The 21896-nt window shown below is 46.9% G+C and overlaps 1 protein-coding gene across 6 annotated transcripts in view; it reads left to right on the top strand.

Annotated features, from left to right (window-relative positions):
• Nucleotides 1–21896, top strand: part of dysf (dysferlin, limb girdle muscular dystrophy 2B (autosomal recessive)) — a 400698-nt gene that overhangs the window by 268797 nt on the left and 110005 nt on the right. For 5 of the 6 annotated variants that reach the window (XM_059965797.1, XM_059965801.1, XM_059965798.1 and 2 more), the window contains 3 exons: nucleotides 439–462; nucleotides 15420–15461; nucleotides 16481–16582. In XM_059965797.1, coding sequence (XP_059821780.1) covers nucleotides 439–462; nucleotides 15420–15461; nucleotides 16481–16582 — 168 coding nt within the window. The remainder of the gene's footprint in view (nucleotides 1–438; nucleotides 463–15419; nucleotides 15462–16480; nucleotides 16583–21896) is intronic. The other variant, XM_059965799.1, reaches the window with a different exon arrangement.

Below are 21896 nucleotides of genomic sequence, written 5' to 3'. Positions count from 1 at the left end.
AAGTAAATAAATTCAGGACTCACTGGCATCCGAATCGCTTTTGAACATCTGTATCCAATCCGCCTTCAGTGTCTGTGCTCTGCATGGATAACGGATGTCTCATTGGCAAAGCTCAAAGTCAATTTATTATCAAAGTACATACACAACCCTGAGATTCATTTCCTTGTGGGCATTCACAGTAAATCAAGAAACACTATGGAATCACACAACAGGATGGACAAGCAACCAATGTGCAAAAGACAACAAACTATGCAAATACAAAAAGTAAAAAACAATAAACAATAAATATTGAGAACATGAGGTGAAGTGACCTCGAAAGTGAGTGCATAGATCATGGGAACAGTTCAGTGATGTTAACAGTTCCGTTTCATTTCTCGCACTAATACATTCTTTCTTTCATTCCATCTCGATTCCTGGGACTTGTGCCTTCCACCGCAGGACCAGTTCAGCACCCTGAAAGAGGTAAGAACTCGCAGTCCCTGTTCCAGCTGCCTCTTAGCACGTGGGCCATTGTTCCAATTGGTCAGAAAATAAAGGAAGGTGGGGGAAAGGTCCAGTATCGGGGTGGGAGTGGCAGACATGATGGGATGAATGGTCTTCTCCACATTCTGAATCTGTTGGATTCAGAGGGTGGGGTTACACGTGCAGTGGGATAAAAGTGATTGAGTTTGAAGGGAGTTGTGTGACAACAGGAATGTTATTACAATCTGATCATCACTCATGTTGTAGGATTGGAAATTGGTTTATTATTGTCACAAGCACTGCGGTACAGTAAAAATCTTTGCTTTGCTTGCCATATAGGCAGATAATTATATGCACAAATATACTGAGGTAGTGTGTGGCATCCATTAGTCTCGCAAAACTATGAATCTGCACCCTCTCCAGGGCTCAGGCCTGGGCAAGTATGGAAGACCAGCAGTTGCCCAAGCAACGAGTCTCCTCTCTCCACACCACCGATGTTGTCCAAGGGAAGGGCAAGGGCCGATACAGCTTGGCACCAGTGACGTCGCAGGAGTTGCCAGAACGAGGTTGAGGACAATGTCAGACTACCTCAGGGACTCCAGCTCCGGATTTGTCCTCAGGGTTTACTCCCGAAGCCTTTCCCATGAGTGGGTATGGCCACAAGGCAGCAGAGGTTTGAAATTGAAGTTTTCCCTCTCTTAGATGGACTGCCTTCCCAGGCAGACGAGCTCCATCTACCCGTAGCACTGGTTTTAAGGTGCCAGGACCCGCCTTCGTCCCTTCTCCTGTCAGTAGAAACGGTTCCGCCGGGCTTAGAGGCTAAGCCACACGAGAAGGCCAGGAGTTGGACTTGGTTGTCAGAGGCTATTTGAGGCGCATGCCGTGAGGAGCACTGAGGTAGTACAAAAGGAGAAACCAATAACAGAATTCAGAATAAGGTGTTAAGTGTCACCAGTGAAAAGGACATTGGCAATTGTGGGGGATGACTTACAGCGGACTGAAACGCTTGTGTTTATAGACGTTAGGAAAGAGGATGTGCAGGAGCTTTTGAAAGGTATTAAGTTAGATAAGTTGCTGGGACTGGACAAGATATTCCCCAGGCTATTGTGGGAAGCAAGGGAGGAGATTGCTGAGCCCCTGGTGATGATCTTTGCATCAGCAATAGGGACAGGAGATATACCAGAGGACTGGAAGGTTGCAAATGTTGTTCCCTTGTTCAAGAAAGGGAGTAGAGATAGCCCAGGGAATTATAGACCAGTGAGCCTTACTTCACTGATTTCTGAGCATTTGGAGAGAAATAATCTGATTAGGGATAGTCAGCATGGCTTTGTCAAGGCAGGTCATGCCTTATGAACCTAATTGAATTCTTTGAGGATATAACAAACTACATTGATGAAGGTAGAGCAGTGGATGTAGTGTATATGGATTTAAGTAAGGCATCTGATAAGGTTCCCCACAGGAGGCTCATTCAGAAAGTAAGGAGGCATGGGATTCGAAGGGACCTTGCTTTGTGGATCCAGAATTGGCTTGCCCACAGAAGGCAGAGGGTGGTTGTAGATGATTTGTATTTTGCATGGAGGATGGTGCCCAGTCATGTTCTGCAGGGATCTTTGTAATTTTTTATAAATGACCCTGGTAAGGAAGTAGAAGGGTGGTTTAGTAAGTTTGCTGATGACACAAAGGTTGGGGGTGTTGTGGACAATCTGGAGGGTTGTCAGAGGTTACAGTGGGACATTGATAGGATGCAGAACTGGGCTGAGAAGTGGCAGATGGAGTTCAACCCAGCTAAGTGTGAAGTGGTTCATTTTGGTAGGTCAAATATGAGTGCAGAATATAATATTAATGGTAAGACTCTTGGCAGTGTGGACGATCAGCGAGATCTTGGGCTGCAAGTCCATAGGACACTCGAACAGTGTTGTTAAGAAGACTCATGGTGTGTTGGCCTTCATCAATTGTTGGATTGAGTTCAAGAGCCGTGAGGTAATGTTACAGCTGTATAAGGCCTTAGTTAGACCCCACTCAGAATACTGTGGTCAGTTCTGGTCACCTCATTACAGGAAGAATGTGGATACTACAGAGAGAGTGCAAAGGATGTTTACAAGGATGTTGCCTGAATCAGAGAGCATGCCTTATGAGAATAGGTTGAATGAACTTGACCTTTTCTCCTTGGAGTGACGGAGGATGAGAGATGACCTGATAGACACGTATAAGGTGATGAGAGGCATAGTTCGTGTGGATAGTCAGAAGCTTTTTCCTAGGTCTGAAACGGCTAACACGAGAGGGCATCGTTTTAAGGTGCTTGGAAGCAGGTACAGAGGGGACGTCAGGGGTACGTTTTTCACACAGAGAGTGGTGGGTGTGTGGAATGCACTGCCAGCGACAGTGGTGGAAGCGGAAACAATAGGGTCCTTTAAGAGACTCTTAGATAGGTACATGAAGCTTAGAAAAATAGAGGGCTATGCGCTAGGGAAATTCTAGACAGTTTATAGAGTAGGTTACATGGTCGGCACAACATTGTGGGCCGAAGGGCCTGTAATGTGCTGTGAATTTCTATGTAAGACAGAGATAGATGGGGGGGGGGGGAGGGGAGTCAAATAAGGGGCAAGGCTATGAAAAAGTAGATTGAGAGATCAAGCTTTCACCTTTTAGTGTATGAGAGATGTCTATTTCAGTTTGATATCAGTGGGATAGAAACTGACCTTGAGCCTGGTGATACGTGTGCTCAGGCTTTCGTATCTTCTGCCCAGTGAGAGGGGAAGAAGGGAGAACAATCGTGGTGGGTGGGGTCTGCAATTACACTGGCTGCTTTACTGGGCAGAGAAGTTCTCACTCTCTCTCTCTCTTCCTCACTCTCTCACTCTCTTTCACTTTCTCACCCTCTCTCACTCTTTCACTCTCACTCTCATTCTCTCTCCCTTACCAGCTCACACTCTCTTTCACACACACACACATATATATATCTATATACACACACATTAACCACAGTGTTTTGGCCCCATGTTTGAGACCAGCAGTGAGATTTGAACCCTCGCCAGAGCTGAGGAAACTGCCAGAAGACCGAGCTGCTGACCAAGTTGCTTACCTGAACTTGTCCCACTTGCCCACATTTGACCCATATCCCTCTGAACCTTTCCTATCCACATAGCTGTCGCAGATGTCTTTTAAACAGCATAATTGTACTCATCCCTACCACCTGCTCTGGCAGCTCGTTTTAGACTCCCTGACCCTGGGAAAATAGTCCCAGCTCATCCAGTTTAGTTAACGATATTTTACTGGTAATTATTTTAGTTTATTCTTATTTGGAGATATGGTGTGGAACAGGTCCCGCTGGCCCAATGAGCTGCCCAACAATCCACCTCCTTAACACTAGCATAGTCACAGGTCAATTTACATTGACCAATTAACCCCCTAACCAGTACACGTTTGAAACTGGAGCACACAGAGGAAAGGCATATGCTCACGAGAAGGACATGCAAACTCTTTACAGACAGCATTCGGAGTAAGCTCCAAACTGTGACGACCCGAGCTGTAGTGGTGTCATGCTAACCGCTGTGCGACTGTGGCATCCCAGTTGTACCTGCCAATACAAATTCTTCTGGCAACTTGTTCCACAGACCCATCACCCTCTCTATGTGAAAAACTTACCCCTTTAAATCTTTCCCCTCAAACCACCCTGTCTAGTTTTAGCCTCCCTTATTGCGGAAGTAAAAAGTGATCATCCATCCTATCTATGCCCCTCATGGTATACTAAACTTCGAATCACTTCAACTTGAGGTTATTGCCAAGTCCGGTGAGGAACAGGCTCAGTGGAAAATCTGCTTGCAGCAGCAACCCAGGCAGGTTGGTACATGAAAGATAAGTTATGCACTTTTCCCCAGGGTAGCAGAGCCCAAAACTCAGGGCATAGGTTTAGGGTGAGACGGGAAAGATTTAAAAGGGACCTGACGGACAACTTTTTCACTTGAAGGCGGGCGAGTTTATGGAACGAGCTGCCAGAGGAAGTGGTTGAGGCAGGTACAATGGTATCATTTAAGAAATACTTGGACAGGTATGTGGAGGGAAAGAGGCTTAGAGGATGTGAGTCGATTGCAGGAAATTGGGTCTAGCTGGGTAGTGTCTGTGGTTGGCACTGACTGGTTGGGCAGGAGGGCCTATGTCCTATTGAATTACTTTATTTTGATACTCAGCATACAGCTCAATTACACTCGTGACAAACTAACCTAGTAACCAGTACATCTTCGGGATGTGGGAGGAAACTGGAGCACCCGGAGGAAACCCACGCGGTCACGGGGAGAATGTACAGACTCCTTACCGTCGGCAGTGGGAATTGAACCCCAGTCGTTGCTGCTGTAAACACTACATTACTGTGCCACTCACATCAGCCCCATGAATCTGTACAGAAACACCCCTGGCTGCAGGGTGAACAGTCCCGGTCTATCCAGTCTCTCCCGATCGCTCAAGCTGCCCAGTCCAGGCAACATCCTCGTGAGCCTTGCTTAATCACATCCTTTTACAAACCCACACCGGATTGTGTTTCATTGTGGTTGGAAACGCTCAGCCCTTTGAGATCCTTCAGGCAAAGGAAAGGGAGCCTGACTATGTCCATCTCTCACAAGCAGCTGGTTTGGAGAGGTTTGTGATGGCTCAACAGGAATTGCTTCTAAAGTTGACTCAGAAGAGCACTGGGATTCTGTGGACTCTGTGAACCTTCTGCGGTGGGGATTTCCTGCATTCCAGAGGAGGAGAGGTTCGGACAGGAGAGGGCAGCAATGTTCCTTGTGAGCGAGGAGCTGCAGTCTCTCACACCGTCAGATCATGGGGGCTGGGAGAGTGAGAGAAGCAAAGGGATTTCGGGAAATCTTAAAGCAGGACAAGGAAGAAAGGGGGCATTTCAGAGTAACACACATAAACTGCTGGAGGAACAGCAGTTCAGCTAATGTCTATGTAAAAGAATAAAGAGAGGTGGAAGGGAAGGGGAAGGGAAGGGGAAAGAAGCTGGGGTTGGGAAAGGAGTACAAGCTGGGTGAGACCAAGTGAGGGAGATGGTAGGTGGGAGGAGAACGGGGAATGAAGTGAGGAGCTGGGAGGATATAGGTGGAAATGGTAAAGGGATGAAGAAGAAGGAATCTGATAGGAGAGGACAGTGGATCATGGGAGAAAGGGAAGGAGGAGGGGCACCAGAGGAAGGTGATGGGCAGGTGAGGTGAAGAGAAGAGGTAAGGGGGGAGCCGGAATAAGACAAGGAGGGGGTAGGGAAGAAATTACCATAAATTGGAGAAATCAATGTCCATGCCATCAGTTTGGAGGCTCCCCAGGCGGAATATGAGGTATTGCTCCTCCAATCTCAGAGTGGCCTCATCGTGACCATGGAGGAGGCCATGCACCACCATGTCGGAATGGGAATGGAATGGCCACTGGGAACTCCTGCTTGTTGTTGTTGGAGTGAAAGTGCTTGACAAAGCAGTCAGGTCTCACAGGAGCTGAGAGGCTACACTGGAAACACCACGTACGTACAGTCACGGTAGCCCAGTGGTTTGCACAACACTATTACAGCTCAGGACATTGGAGTTCAGAGTTCAGTTCCAAATCCCCTGTAAAAGGGTTTATATGTTCTTCCCTTCCGCGTGTGTGTTTTCTTCCACTGTCCAAAGATGTACTGGTATTGGTCATTGTAAATTGTCCCGCGAATAGACTAGTGCTAAATAGGTGGGTTGCTAGGCGATATGATTGAGCGGACTGTAAGGGCCTGTTCCACACTGTATCACTACATAAATCAATAAAATAAATTATGGCAGATGATCCGACAGACTTGCGATTCAGGTTCCAGAGCTTGGGAATGAGCAGAATGATAAGAGGAGTGGAGGTGGGAGCAATGATGAAGAAAGGTGGGAGAGGTTGCCCACCTGCTGGTCTGGTGCTGATCAAAGGGGAAGTGGCAGAGGGAAGTGCATGGTCATGCACTTTGGTAGAAGGAATAAAAACATAGACTATTTTCTAAATGGGGAGAAACTCCAAAAATCAGGGGAGCAAAAGGACTTGGGAATCTTCATGCAGGGCCCTCTAAAGGTTGAGTTGGTGGTAAGGAAGGCAAATGCAATGTTAGCATTCATTTTCAGAGGACTAGAATGTAAAAACAGGGATGTAACCTGAGGGCTTAGAAGGCATTGGTCAGACCGCACTTGTAGCATTGTGAATAGATTTGGGATCCTTTTGTAAGAAAAGATGTGCTGGCATTGGAGAGCGTCGAGGGGAAGTTGGCGAGAATGATCCTGAGAATGAAAAGGTTAACTTATGAGGAGTGTTTGATAACTCTGGGCCTATACTTGTTGGAGTTTACAAGAATGAGAGGAGGAGCCCATTGAAATGTATTGAATGTTGAAAGGCCTTGATAGATTGGATATGGAGAAGATGTTTCCTACAGTGGGAGAGACTAGGACCAGAGGACACAGTCTCAGAATTGAGGGACATCCATCTAGAACAGAGATGAGGAAAAATTTCTTCAGTCAGAAAGTGGTGAGTCTGTGGAATTCATTGCCACAGACAGCTGTCCAGGCCAAGTCACTGGGTATATTTAAAGTGGCGGTTGATAGACGCTTGATTAATCAGGGAGTCAAAGGTTACAGGGAGAAGGCAGGAGAATGGGGTTAACCCTGATTCTGCCTCAATGTCTTATGGGACAGGTGGGAAAAGGGGAGAGGAGCTGTGCCTTTATTGCGATCACTTTATAAACGCTATGGATCTGAGCTTTCAATCTCTGCTCTGCCTGTGACCACAGGGAACTGCAGAGCGTTGTGGGCACAGCTCAGCGCAGCACGGAAACCAGCCCTGCACTCTCTCTACACTTCTCGCTGTCTCGGTAAAGCAGCCAGCATAACCAAAGACCCCACCAACCCCAGATATTCTCTCTTCTCCCCCCTTCCCCAAAAGGGCGGAAGGTACAAAAGTCTGAAAGAGGTGGCTGAAGGGACAATGGAGGTCTTAGTAATGATCTTTCAAAAATCACTAGATTCTGGAATGATTCCGGAGGACTGGAATCATTCTCCTCTTTGAGGGAAGCAGAGAAAAGAAATTATAGGCCAGTTAGCCCGACTTTGGTGATTGTAAAGATGTTGGAGTCGAATATTAAGGATGAGGTTTTGGGGTACTTGAAGGCACGTGACAACGTAGGCCAAAATCAGCATGGTTTCCTTACATGGAAATATTGCTTGACAATTATTGCGTGGCCCAGATGGTTGGAGTCCTTAATCATAGATGTTATCTTCCTGAGACAATGCCTCTTGCAGCTGTTCGTTAATGATAGGGAGAGCTGCACTCATGGTGGAACCGCCACGTATGTGGCCTCTGCAACCTTGTGCATTGAAGTTCACTTACTTACCCAGGAATGCTTTCCACTGTACATCAATGGAAGTTTGGCTACATAAAGGGTTTGATTGTCAGTTTGGACTCAAACAAGGTGAGGAACAATGAGCCTGAGAGATAAATGGAGTTTAGATCACCCTGAGGGAAAACAAGGGAAGCAGGTGAGGAGAGGACGCGCTCATTCACCTCGAAACCATGACCCCAACAACATCTCAGTCCTGACCCTGGCACCAATGGTAAAGTCTGTTAGATCTGGTGACATTGAATCAGAGGTTCTTCAATAGCTTGGTGGTTACAGCCATTTTATTAAGTATTGCAAGAAAAAGGCACGGACAAAGAAAAGACAAAGAAAAAGAAGTTGTGGGTCATCTTATCCTCAGACCAGAGAGAAAACAGCATTTAACTGATAAGATGTAACACACAGGAAATGCTGGAGAAACTCATCAGGTCAGGCAGCATCTATGTAGACACATTTCTGGCTGAGACCCTTCATTAGCACCAGTGATAAGAACTAGCCGATAAAATAGCCAGATTTAAATGGTATGACACCTGCTGCAGAAAAATCTGCTGAGAAGCTTCCAGAAAACAAATCAGCTATACAAGAATTACTGGAAAATTTACTGAACAATTACACATACACTCATGGGCCACTTTATCAGGACCACCTGTACTCCTGCTTGTTAATGCAAATATCCAAACAGCCAATCACGAGGCAGCAACTCAATGCATAAAAGCATACAGACATGGTCAGGAGGTTCAGTTGTTGTTCAGACCAAACATCAGAATGGGGAAGAAATGTGATTTAAGTTGCTTTGACCATGGAATGCTTGTTGGTGCCAGATGGGGTGGTTTGAGTATCTCAGAAACTGATCTCCTGGGATTTTCATGCACAACAGCCTCTAGAGCAGGAGTTCCCAACCTGGGGTCCACGGACTCCTTGGTTAATGGTATTGGTCCACGACATAGAAAAGGCTGGGAACCCCTACTCTAGAGTTTACAGAGAATGGTGTGAAAAACAAAATAACATTTTGAGAGCAGCAGTTTGTGGATGCAAATATCATGTTAATGAGAGAGATCAGAGGAGAATGGTCAGACAGGTTCAAGCTGACAGGAAGGTGACAGTAACTCAAGTAACTTTGAATACAACAATGGTGTGCAGGAGAGCATCTCTGAATGCACAACACATTGAACCTTGAAGTGGATGGGCTACAGCAGCAGAAAAACACAAACGTTCACTCAGTGGCCACTTTATTAAATATATCAGTTAGGAGATTATATAAAAATGAAAATGCAAGCATAGGGAATTTAAAGTACAAAGAAGATTCTAGAAAAATAACAATTCTACATTCAAATCTGACACCACTACCACCGCCTCATTGTGGAAGGGAAATTGAAAGTTTAAAGTTCAAAGTAAATTTATTATCAAAGTACATATGTATCACCATATACAATCCTGAGTTTTGTTTTCTTGCAGGCATACTCAGTAAATACAAGAACACAATAGATTTAGTGAAAGACCATACCCAAGAGAACAACCAATGTGCAAAAGGCAGCAAACTTTAATTACAAAGAGAAAAATAGAAATAATAATAATAAAATAAATTTATAGGCATCCGTGAGTCTCATGAGACCATGGATTTGCGCCTTGGAAGGTTTCCAGGCCGCAGGCCTGGGCCGGGTTGTATGGGAAACCAGCAGCTGCCCATGCTGTACGTCTCCCTTCTCCACGATACTGATGTTGTCTAGGGGAAGGGCACTAGGACCCAAGCAGCTTGGCACCGGTGTCGTCGCAGAGCAATGTGTTGTTAAGTGTCCTGCTCAAGGACACAATGCGCTACCTCAGCTGAGGCTCGAACCGGTGACCTTCAGATCACTAGGCCTGATGCCTTATCCACAATAATAAATTACACAATAGTACACAAATAATAAATAAGTAATAAACATCTGGATATGAGGTGAAGAGTCCTTGAAAGTGAGTCCATAGGTTGCGGAGCATTTCAATGATAGGGTGAATGAAGTTATCCCCTTTGGTTCAAGAGCCTGATGGCTGAGGGTCATAAATGTTCTTGACCCTGGTGGTGTGGGTCCTGAGATCCTGTACCTTCTTCCTGATGGCAGAAGTGAGAAGAGAGCATGACCTGGACGGTGGGGTGGGGGGGGTCCTTGATGTTGGATGCTACTTTCCTGCAACAACATTCTGCGTCGATGTGCTCAATGGTGGGGAGGGCTTTAGCCATGATGGACTGGGCCGTATCCAGTGATTATTGTAGGCTTTTCTGTTCAAGGCCATTGATATTCCCATACCAGCCTCTGATGCAAGGACTTGGTATACTCACCACCACACACATACAGAACTTTGTCAAAGCTCTAGATGATATGCTGAATCTTCATGAACTTCTAGGAAATTAGAGGTGCTGCCGTGTTTTCTTACCAGCATGGTCCAGATGAGTAAAATAAAATGAATTCCCATGGCTGCTTTGTGTGGGGAAAGTTCTTTCTCCTTTCCCTCCTCAGTCGACGGTGTCTGGGAAAAGCAGCCCTCTAGTTAAAAACAGGAAGCTGCAAGTTCCTTAACGAGAGCCAAGTGGCTCATTACTGGAGAATGTACTGAAGTGGTTGTTGGCTGGTCGTGCTTTCTGCCTTCTGCAGTGGGCTGTGCAGGTGACCCAGTCAAGTTAAACCCCTCCCCGCAACCCACCACCCAATTCCCCACCATAGGGCAATGGTTCAAGTTCAAGTTAATTGTTGCTCAACCAAACGCGTGAATACAGTCAAATGAAACAGCGTTCCTCTGGCGACAAGGTTCTAAACACATAACCACCAGTCACACACAGCACACAGAGTTCATACAATTACGACAGCAGAAAAGCATAGTTACATAAAAACTAATCTCGCCCAAGTCCCTGTGTGCCATGTCCTGTAGATTAATGGTTCATGGATGTTGTCCTCGAGCCATGTTTCTGCAAGAACAAGCCTGCACCAGTTCTTCATCTCAACTGCAGTCACAGATGAAGACAGGAGAGCAGCACCAAAGGGGGGGGGGGGGCAGCCCCAACCCAGTACGGACACTAGCGGCACACGGCCAGCATTGGTGTCTCCTTCCTTGGCTGCCACGGCAGGCGACCCCAAGGCATGAATGCTACCACAGTCAAGGCAACATAGCTTCCCCACTGTCAGTTTCACCAATGAATCTGCTCACAGTTTTCCCATCACACAAATCCCTGAAATTGTACAATACCCCATCCCCTGACTGGAAGTTCCTGAATTAGCAATTTGGACTACTCTGGACAAATGACAAGAACCAAAAACATTTATACACAAGGGTACAACCTCATTGCAGTTGGTTTATTATTGTCACACTCTGTGTACTGAGATACAGTGAAAAACTTGCCTTGTTTCACATCCTGCTCATACAGATCAAATCATTACATTGAGGTAGTAGTAGGTCCTCTGGTGGTCAGGCTTGACCGTGGATGTTGTGTGCTAGCTGTCTGTGTGATATGCAAGCCGGGGCAGTACGATATGTAGAGCAAGCTGTTGCCCATGCAGCAGGCTCCCCTCCCCATGCAGCTGATGAATAGAAAGGAACGTCAGAGACTGATAGAGTTTGGGACCAGCAGCATCACAGGAGTTGCCAGTCAGTTTTGATCTCAGCCTTAGGGATTCCAGCTGCAGATTTTTTCTCAGGGTTTACTCCCGAAGCCTTTCCCATGAAGCCGCTTGGCAATGGAGGTTTGAGGTCAGAGTTTTCCTTCTCCCCCAGGTAAGCCGACCAACCACGGCTGATGAGGTCCATCTGCCCGAAGCAACTGGTTTTAAGGTGCCAGTAACCCACCGTTGCCCCTTCTGCTGTCAGTAGAAATGGTTTCACTGGGCTTAGTAGCCAAGTCACACGTGAAGGCCAGGTGGTGGACTTGTCAAAGGCTATTTGAGATGTGTGCCTTTGGGAGCATTTAATAGGCAGTAGGAGCATATCCTTCTACCCCCTCCACTGTCTTGGCAATGACAATCTTAAGGAACTGCTTTGAGGTAGTACAAGGGAAAACAACATTAAGGCCTTTCAAGAAACTCTTCGACAGACACAGGGTTGATAGAAAAATGGAGGCTATGTAGGAAGGAAGGGTTAAGTTGATCTGAGAGTAGGTTATACGGTCAGCACGATATTGCGGGCTGAAGGGCCTGCACTGTGCTGTGTATTTTATGTTCTAATGACAGAATGCATATTAAAGTGTTGCGGTTACAGAGAGAGAGGCAGACAGTAAAGTGCAAGGCTCAAACGGGATAGCTTGTGAGGCCAAGAGTCCATCTCATTGTATGAGGTCATTTCAAGAGTCTGTTAACAGCAGTTCAAGGATCTGTTAAAAGTTATTAACATTATGAGAAGACTTTAGCTAATAAGGAACAAAAATGTGGCAAACAGACCGGGGCTTGTTGACTGGGTGGAGAGGAAGAGTCTAGGACTTCGGAGACCTCGTTCTCTCCGAAGAACAAGTCAGCTATTTAGGACTGAGATGAGGAGGAATGTCTTCACTGGGTCTCCGTGAATCTGATTCTGCTAGAGGATGTAGGCTGAAGCTGGCCTGTGCTGGGAGGACCATGTATGTACATGGGTTAGAGAGAGGAATGGGGGCTTGATTTTGCTGCTGCTGTTTTGTTGCTTGTCGTGCTCTGTGTTGTTCTGCTGAACATGGTGTATTGGCGCCAGAATGTGTGATGACACTTATGAGCTGCAGTTATGTTGGTTGTTAACATAAATGGCATATTTTACTGTCCTGTCGAAAGGTTTCAGCATGGAACGTCAACTGTACTTCTTTCCATAGATGCTGCCTGGCCTGCTGAGTTCCTCCAGCATTTTGTGTGTGTTGCTCGGATTTCCAGCATCTGCAGATTCTTTCTTGTTTGTTATTTCACTGTATGTTTGATGTATGTGTAATTAATAAATGCATCTTGAACCTTGAGCCTTTGGAATTGTTCACCCTGCGGGGTTGTGAAGACTCAGACAGTGAATTCCTTCAGAACAGAGACTGATTCTGGGTATGATGTGACTTGTCCAGGATGAAAGCCCTGAGCTGGATGAGCTGTGAGCCTGATAAAGGGGCTTGAGTGGGGGGGGGGGGGGGTGAGGAGACATATTCTTCAAATTGTGGAGTTAATCCAAGGAATGAGGAATCTTCTCAAATGACTTTTGTTCACTATATTTCGATTTTGGTTTATTATTGTCACCATGTGCTGAGAAGCAATGACGTTGTGGATGGGCTCAAGCCAGGCTTCGGAAGGAGGAGTGTTGGGCATGAGGCTAGCAACCTGATCTTGTGAAAATGCAGAGCTACAGAAACACCAATGAAAGCTGCAATTACCTCACCCATGGAGGGGAAGGGTCTTCAAAGATCTATCTATTCGTTTAGCGATTCAACGCAGAGCAGGCCCTTCCAGCCCTTTGAGCCGTGCTGTCCCAGTAACTCCCGACAACCCTGATTAACCCTAACCATATCATGGGATAAGGTCACCATGACCAATTAACGTACCCGGTACATCTTTGGACTTTGGGAGGAAACCAGAGCATCTGGGGAAAACCCATACATTCCACGGGGAGGACATACAGGATCCATGATTGAACTCTGAACTCCAGAACACCCTGATCTGTACTAGAGTGGCACTAATTGCTATGCTACAATTGTGTCCAGTGATGGGCTACCTGAAAGGCTGTCAGGGGTGATGGGCTTAAGAAGTACCGAGAAAGAGTAAACATCTTTGTATGCCATCTAAACAGATCATTCCATACATAAGGACATCGAGGTAATAGAAACAAAAACATTATACAGAATATAGTATTACAGTAAAAGCGAAATGCAGATTGACAAAGAACTGCAAGGATCATATTGAAGCAGATTGGGAGATCAAGCATTTGTCTTTGAGTATCCGAGAGGTTTATTTGAGAGTCTGATAGCAGTGGGATGGAAGCTGTCCTTGAGCCTGGTGGTATGTGCTTTCAGGCGTTTGTATCTTCAGCCCGATGGAAGAGGGGAGAAGAAAATGTCTGGGGTGGATGGGATCTTTGATTATTTTAGCTGTTTTACTGAGGCAGCAAGAAGTGTAGACAGAGTGAGGCTGGTTTCCATGATGTGTTGAGCTTTGCTTTCTTCCCACCCTCCTGTGGCATCACATGCCCTGTCATATGACATGGGCAAACATGGTCTTTCCATCATGGTTTGCCATTTCCTTCTTCTGGGCAGTGTCTTTACAAGATGTGTGACATCAGCCATTATCCGTACTCTTCAGAGATTGTCTGCCTGGTGTCAGTGGTCACATAACCAGGACTGGTGATCTGCACCCGCTGCTCGTATGACCACCCACCACCTGCTCCCATGGCTTCACGTGACCCTGATCGGTGGGGTGTGGGGTGTGGGAGGAGGGGCTAAGCAGGTGCTACACCTTGCCCAAAGCTGACCTGCAAGCTAGTGGAAGGAGGGAGTGCTTTACACCTCCTGTGGTAGAGATGTACCTCCACCCCACCACCCATTATATAGACAATGCAGAATGAAGTGTAAAAGCTGCTGTAAGAGTACAGTGCAGGTAGACAATAAAGTGCAAGATCACAACTAGGTAGATTGTTAGGTCAAGAGTCTATCTTATCGTATGAGGGACCATTCAATAGTTACACAACAGTGAAATAGAAGCTGCCCTTGAGTCCAGTGGTATGTGCTTTCAGGCTTTTGTATCTTCTGCCCAGTTGGAGAGGGAAGAAAGGAGAGTGTCCAGGGTGGGTGATGTCTTTGATTATGTTGGCTGTATTCCCGAGGAAATGGTTACTTTTGGAAGATGGTGGTGAGTTGGAGAGTGAGTGTGGGTTGTAGTCAATGTGTTGGTTGTCCATCGTATCCAGCATTGACAGGAGGTTTGTACAGGAGAGCTTTTAAAGTGGAAGAGCTGTTGCACTTGGACATTTCACTCTCAACCTTGGAACTGCTGGTCCGGTGGTATGAGTCGCCATCACAAACTGGGGTCTTCCTTGATTGCAGTGGATGACCATGGCTTCTTCTGTGCCATGCCAAGTCCTTCGCTCTCCACGAAGTGTTGCAGTACCACCTTCTTGTCCAGTGGATCTCATTGTTGATCTCAATCACCCAGTCTGCTGGAGCTGACTTTGAGAGCTAGGACAGGCATGTCTCTATCTCACCAGGGTATGATGTTTGCCAGGTTCCTCACCTGGTTTAGCCCACCTGTGGAAGCTGTCTACTGAGGTGTAACTATTGCTGCACGCAAACAGCTACTTGGAGCCACAGATTGAACTGAATGTGCAGTGGGGGCCAAAAATGAGTGAGGTGTCCCAGACTGGACACTACTAACCCCTTCCCCACAGGTGCTACCCCTTCCTAGATGCCTCATACACCTGCTGTAGTGAATACAACAGGATTAAACGTCATGAGATCAATATTGGAGGCTGAAGCTGTTGACCTGATCCCAGGGCAATGACTAGATGGCTGTAGATTTGAAAAAGTGCTTGATTTCTCTGAGAAGATATATGTTGTCTCCTGAACTTCCGGTTCTGATGGTCTAATGATCTTCTCTCTGGTTTCTTTCTCCAACATTTCTCTCAGATCTGTGTTCCTGACTTCTTCAGCGAGGGTCTGCTGAGATGGGTATAGCTTTCCTCGCCTTTCTCACTCACTCCTGCTCTTTGTTTACCCTTAATGATTACCATCTGCTTTTTCTATCAACGTTAAAGAAAAACTATCAATGAAATCTCAGACCCTCTTCACCTCTCCCCACATGTAACCTAATCTGTATTTGGCTTAGCAAAGGCAAGTTGTGTCTCTCCAACCATCTGTCTTTGTGTCTCAGATTTACCCCCAGTTTCTTCTACCAACCCCATTGTATTACTGTGGATAATTATCCATCCTTACCCTCTCCCCCCTCTCTACCCCCTCCGCTTCCCTCTTCCCACTCCCCCTTTGTCCTCCCCTGCTATCTCCCTTTTCCCATCTTTTCCCCCTCCTCTGTCCTCTCTCCCCATCCCCATCTTCCCTCCTCCCCTCTCCCTGTCCTCCTCATTCTTCTTCCCACTCTGCTTTGCCTCTCTCCCTTCTTCCTCTCTGGTAACCATTCTCTCCCCTCCCCCCTCCAACCTCCCCCTTACCACCCTCTAGCTTTCTTTTACTCTCTCTCCTCTGTCTCCTTCCTCCCCCACTCACTCTCCCTCCCCATTCTCTCTCATTCTCTCTCACTGTCTCTCTCTCTCCTCTCTCCCTTTCCCTCTCCTTCCTCCCCACTCACTCTCCCTCCCCCTTCTCTCTCATTCTCTCTCTGAGTCTCTCTCCTTCTTCCTTGACCTCCCTCTCCCTCCCCCTTCTCTCTCATTCTCTCTGTCTCTCTCTCCTCTCTCTCCCTTTCCCTCTCCTTCTTCCTCACCCTCCCTCTCCCTCCCCAGCCCTGTGTGTGTCTGAGTGGTTTTTGTGCAAACCCCGAGTGTGCATGTGCATGCATGCCCGCTTGCAAGAGCCGTTGCCATGCAGCGCGGAAAGAGCTGGGGCCTAGGTTGAGCTGCCCCCCTCTTCTTCCTTCCCTCCAACTGGGACCTTGGTCACCCTGTGAGTGCACAGGGAACAGACCGCTCCCCACCCTCCACGCTCGTTCTGACCTCTGCTTCTTCTCCCGGCAGGAGGATGACACGGATCTGCCGTACCCGCCTCCACAGCGGGAATCCGACATCTACATGGTGCCTCAGGGCATCAAGCCTGTCCTGCAGCGAACTGGCATTGAGGTGGGTCACTGCTTACACTCCTGCGTCCACTCACCCCTCCAACCCACTCACACAACATGGTAACAGGCCCCAATACTACCATGACCACCAAAATTCAATCAAATATTAGCTTTACTTGTCACATGCACATCAAAGCATCAAAACATACAGTGAAATCCATCATTTGCAGCAACGACCAGCACAGTCCGAGGAAGCACTGGGGACAGTCCATAAGCGTCATCACGCTTCCAGTGCCAATACAGCATGCCCACAGCTTACTAAATCTCATTTGCACATCTTTGAAAAGTTGGAAGAAATGAAAGCACGCAGAAGAAATGCTTGCAGTGATGGGGGGAGCAAACAGTATCAGTTCCTCACAGACTGTGGTGGGAATTGAACCTCAATCTTACAGCTGGCCCAGTCTTAGGTGCCACACCCCCACCAAGCTGGTTACACCCGACTGCCTGTAACACTAATCCTTCCAAACCTTTCCTATCCCTTTACTTTTCAAAATGTCCTGGAAATGTTGTCATTATACCAGCCCCAATCACCTTCTGGCAGCTAGTTCCATGGAAAGAACACCCTCTAGATGAAAAAGAAACCCTCATAACCTCTTTAACGTGCTCTCCTCTCACCTTAAACCTGTGTTCCCTAAATTTTAGTTCCCCTTCCCTGAGAAAATGACTGTCTGCATTTCTCCTTCTATGCCCCTCTAGGTTCTATATACCTCAATCAGGCCAGCTCTTGTTCTCCTACACTCCAAGGAATTAAGTCCTCACCCACTCAACCTCTCCCTATAGCTCAGTCTCGTGCCCTGGCAACATCCTCATAAATCATGTCAGAGAGGACATGGATCTGGAAACACCATCGGTTGCTGAATCTGCACACCCCACCAGCAATCCCTCAATCCATCTCCCTCTGCCCCACCACCAATCCCCCAACCAATCTCCCTCTGCCCCACCACCAATCCCCCAACCAATCTCCCTCTGCCCCACCACCAATCTCCCAACCAATCTCTCTCTGACCCCACCACCAATCCCCTAACCCATCTCCCTCTCCCCCACCACCAATCCCCTAACCCATCTCCCTCTCCCCCACCACCAATCCCCTAACCCATCTCTCTCTGACCCCACTACCAATCCCCATCCTATCCTTCTCTGCCCCACCACCAATCCCCTAACCCATCTCCCTCTCCCCCACCACCAATCCCCTAACCCATCTCTCTCTGACCCCACCACCAATCCCCAACCCATCTCCCTCTCCCTCACCACCAATCCCCTAACCCATCTCTCTCTGACCCCACCACCAATCCCCTAACCCATCTCCCTCTCCCCCACCACCAATCCCCTAACCCATCTCTCTCTGACCCCACCACCAATCCCCTAACCCATCTCCCTCTCCCCCACCACCAATCCCCTAACCCATCTCCCTCTCCTCCACCACCAATCCCCTAACCCATCTCTCTCTGACCCCACTACCAATCCCCATCCTATCCTTCTCTGCCCCACCACCAATCCCCTAACCCATCTCCCTCTCCCCCACCACCAATCCCCTAACCCATCTCTCTCTGACCCCACCACCAATCCCCAACCCATCTCCCTCTCCCCACCACCAATCCCCTAACCCATCTCTCTCTGACCCCACCACCAATCCCCTAACCCATCTCCCTCTCCCCCACCACCAATCCCCTAACCCATCTCTCTCTGACCCCACTACCAATCCCCATCCTATCCTTCTCTGCCCCGCCACCAATCCCCTAACCCATCTCTCTCTGACCCCACCACCAATCCCCTAACCCATCTCCCTCTCCCCCACCACCAATCCCCTAACCCATCTCTCTCTGACCCCACCACCAATCCCCTAACCCATCTCTCTCTGACCCCACCACCAATCCCCTAACCCATCTCCCTCTCCCCCACCACCAATCCCCTAACCCATCTCTCTCTGACCCCACCACCAATCCCCTAACCCATCTCCCTCTCCCCCACCACCAATCCCCTAACCCATCTCTCTCTGACCCCACTACCAATCCCCATCCTATCCTTCTCTGCCCCACCACCAATCCCCTAACCCATCTCTCTCTGACCCCACCACCAATCCCCTAACCCATCTCCCTCTCCCCCACCACCAATCCCCTAACCCATCTCTCTCTGACCCCACCACCAATCCCCTAACCCATCTCTCTCTGACCCCACCACCAATCCCCTAACCCATCTCCCTCTCCTCCACCACCAATCCCCTAACCCATCTCTCTCTGACCCCACCACCAATCCCCTAACCCATCTCTCTCTGACCCCACTACCAATCCCCATCCTATCGTTCTCTGCCCCACCACCAATCCCCTAACCCATCTCCCTCTCCCCCACCACCAATCCCCTAACCCATCTCTCTCTGACCCCACCACCAATCCCCTAACCCATCTCCCTCTCCCCCACCACCAATCCCCTAACCCATCTCTCTCTGACCCCACCACCAATCCCCTAACCCATCTCTCTCTGACCCCACCACCAATCCCCTAACCCATCTCCCTCTCCCCCACCACCAATCCCCTAACCCATCTCTCTCTGACCCCACCACCAATCCCCTAACCCATCTCCCTCTCCCCCACCACCAATCCCCTAACCCATCTCCCTCTGACCCCACCACCAATCCCCCAACCCATCTCTCTCTGACCCCACCACCAATCCCCATCCTATCCTTCTCTGCCCCACCACCAATCCCCTAACCCATCTCTCTCTGACCCCACCACCAATCCCCTAACCCATCTCCCTCTCCCCCACCACCAATCCCCTAACCCATCTCCCTCTGACCCCACCACCAATCCCCCAACCCATCTCTCTCTGACCCCACCACCAATCCCCATCCTATCCTTCTCTGCCCCACCACCAATCCTCCAACCTATTTCCCTGCCTCCACAATCAATCCCACAACTTATCTCTGTATACCCTCCACCCCCAACCACAGGAATGAATTATCAAATAGATGCACATTCCGTCACCTCTGTTCTCTGACTGGACACTGGCGGTCATCCCACTCTCCACATATCCATTCTGCTCAAGCCCCTGATTGCCGTCACTTCAAGCTGAAGTGCTCCTGCCATTAGCCCATCAACCATCATCTCCTGACAACCTCCTCACACATAGCATCGAGTCTCAGGGTTATAACTGTGTAAACTGTCCCTTCAGCCCAAGTCATACTTGCAATTGGCCTGTGCTTCCAATCATGGCCAGTCAAACTCTGCTAGACCCTGCTCAACAATAATAAGAATTGTAATAACAACAATAATGGATGAAGTAAGTTATGCCTTGACACACCCTCTAAACATGGATGATTGAAATTATTTGCTCCTTCATCAGCAAAGCTAAAGCAATTAATTCAGAAGATACAAACATAACTTTTGGACTAGATAAATGCAGAGCATTAAATATAAAGAAAGGTGCAATATACAAAACTGAGCAGCAGCATACAATACAACTGGTGGATGAATCTGAAACATGTAAGTATCTGGGAAATCAACAAGCAAGGAAAATAGATTATAGTGTGATAAATGAAAAGCTTTTGACAGAATTTTCTTAAAGGCTTAAGGCAATAAACACTTTCACTATAACCATGTTAACATATTCTTTTGGTATAATATCTTGGTCCGAAACGGATCTGGAAAATATACAAAGAAAAATAAGAACTGAATGACAAACTTCAGAAAACATTATGTACATTTAGATTAATGTTACCTAGGACAGAATGGGGAAGAGGAATAACCGACATTAAAAATCTATACAACAGTCAGATAAAACTTCTAAGGATATACTTTCAACAACAAAAACAGAATTCAGCACTCCATGCGAGCATATGCAATTCTGATAAATTCACACCACCAAATTTAAATGGGAGCACAAGCCTGAAAAATGAAGAAATTACCACTGTTGAAGAAAAAGTTAACCAAGGGAAGAGCATGACCCTCCATGGAAGATCTGAGCAGATGTCAGTGAGGAAGTGTCGAATGCCTGGCTCAGAGTTGGAGACCTCTTCCCAGAAACAGAAGCATTCCTTGTGGCAATACAGGACCAGGTAGTTACCACAAAAAAAAGACCAAAAATACATGATAAAAGACCAACAAATTCAAAACGATAAATGTAAAAAATGCCAAGAAAACCGACAACAATCCAAAACATGGCAAGATCCTGTAGCAGTTTAATTTGATCTGATTACTTACACAGCCTCAATCAAGTGGTAAACATAATTCACCAAAATCTTGTTTTAAAATACAAACTCATAAAAAGGAATCATATTTTACTCTAAGTACAAGCCTGATCCAGTTTTAGAGGCAGAATTCCATAAATTATATTACGACTGATCCGTTATTATGGATAGGACAATCCATAATAACCGTCCGGATATAATAATGCAGGATAAACAAACAAGAACAACCTACTTAATGGATACAGCCATTCCAAACACACATAACATACAGAAATCAGTAAGTGAAACACACCAGAAATATGCTGAATTAAAAGAGGAAATTGAAAGACTATGGAACATGAACAGGGCACACATTGTCCCAATAGTAATATCTACAAATGATATCATCCCACAGTCACTACACAATAACATTAAACAATTAGGTCTACACAGTAATATCTTTGTAAATCTCCAGAAAGCCACAACATTAAACAGTACTAGAATAGTTTGAAAGTCCCTAGCAATTGACAAATGAATGTGTTTGGCTATGCCCACACAAAAATAAATAATACTACCAATGATAGTGTATTGATAGAGCATCTTTCTTACAGACAATGTAGTTCAAAGTGCTTTACAATGGGATAAAGTGCAAACATGAAAATAAAACACAAAATGTTGGTTCAAATCAAGTTTAATTAAATAGGTTTAGAGCAGGTGCTTAAAAATGTCAACATAGTCCATATCCCATATTGAGTTCCACAGTTTAGGAGTGTAATTCAAAAAAGCTGACCTCCCAATGTTTGTTTGAGGGAGATTGTTTAAATTTAAGAGGCCGACACAAGAATGGCTCTACAGTTTGCCCTAGCCCACTTCGGGACCTTAACCGGTGAACTGGTAGTGTCTTTTTTCATAACTATTTTAAAACTAGTAGAATGATGGTCACTGGACCCAATGTGCTGATCAACGAACACATCAGCTACATGACCCTGCTTGTGCTTTAGGAGGAGGCCCAGTGTTGCACCCTCTCAAGTAAGTCCTATATGTTGACGAAGGAACCTTTCTTGGAGCCTTTCACACTAAAATATCACACTAAAATATCGAACGTAGAACATAAATCTGTACAGAACAGCACAGGCCCTTCAGCCCACAATGTTGT

The sequence above is a fragment of the Hypanus sabinus genome, chromosome 3 (assembly GCF_030144855.1).
Source record: "Hypanus sabinus isolate sHypSab1 chromosome 3, sHypSab1.hap1, whole genome shotgun sequence".
NCBI classification, from domain to species: Eukaryota; Metazoa; Chordata; class Chondrichthyes; order Myliobatiformes; family Dasyatidae; genus Hypanus; species Hypanus sabinus.
The sequence above is the reverse complement of the archived record's forward strand: the minus strand, read 5'-3'. Positions and strand labels throughout refer to the sequence as shown.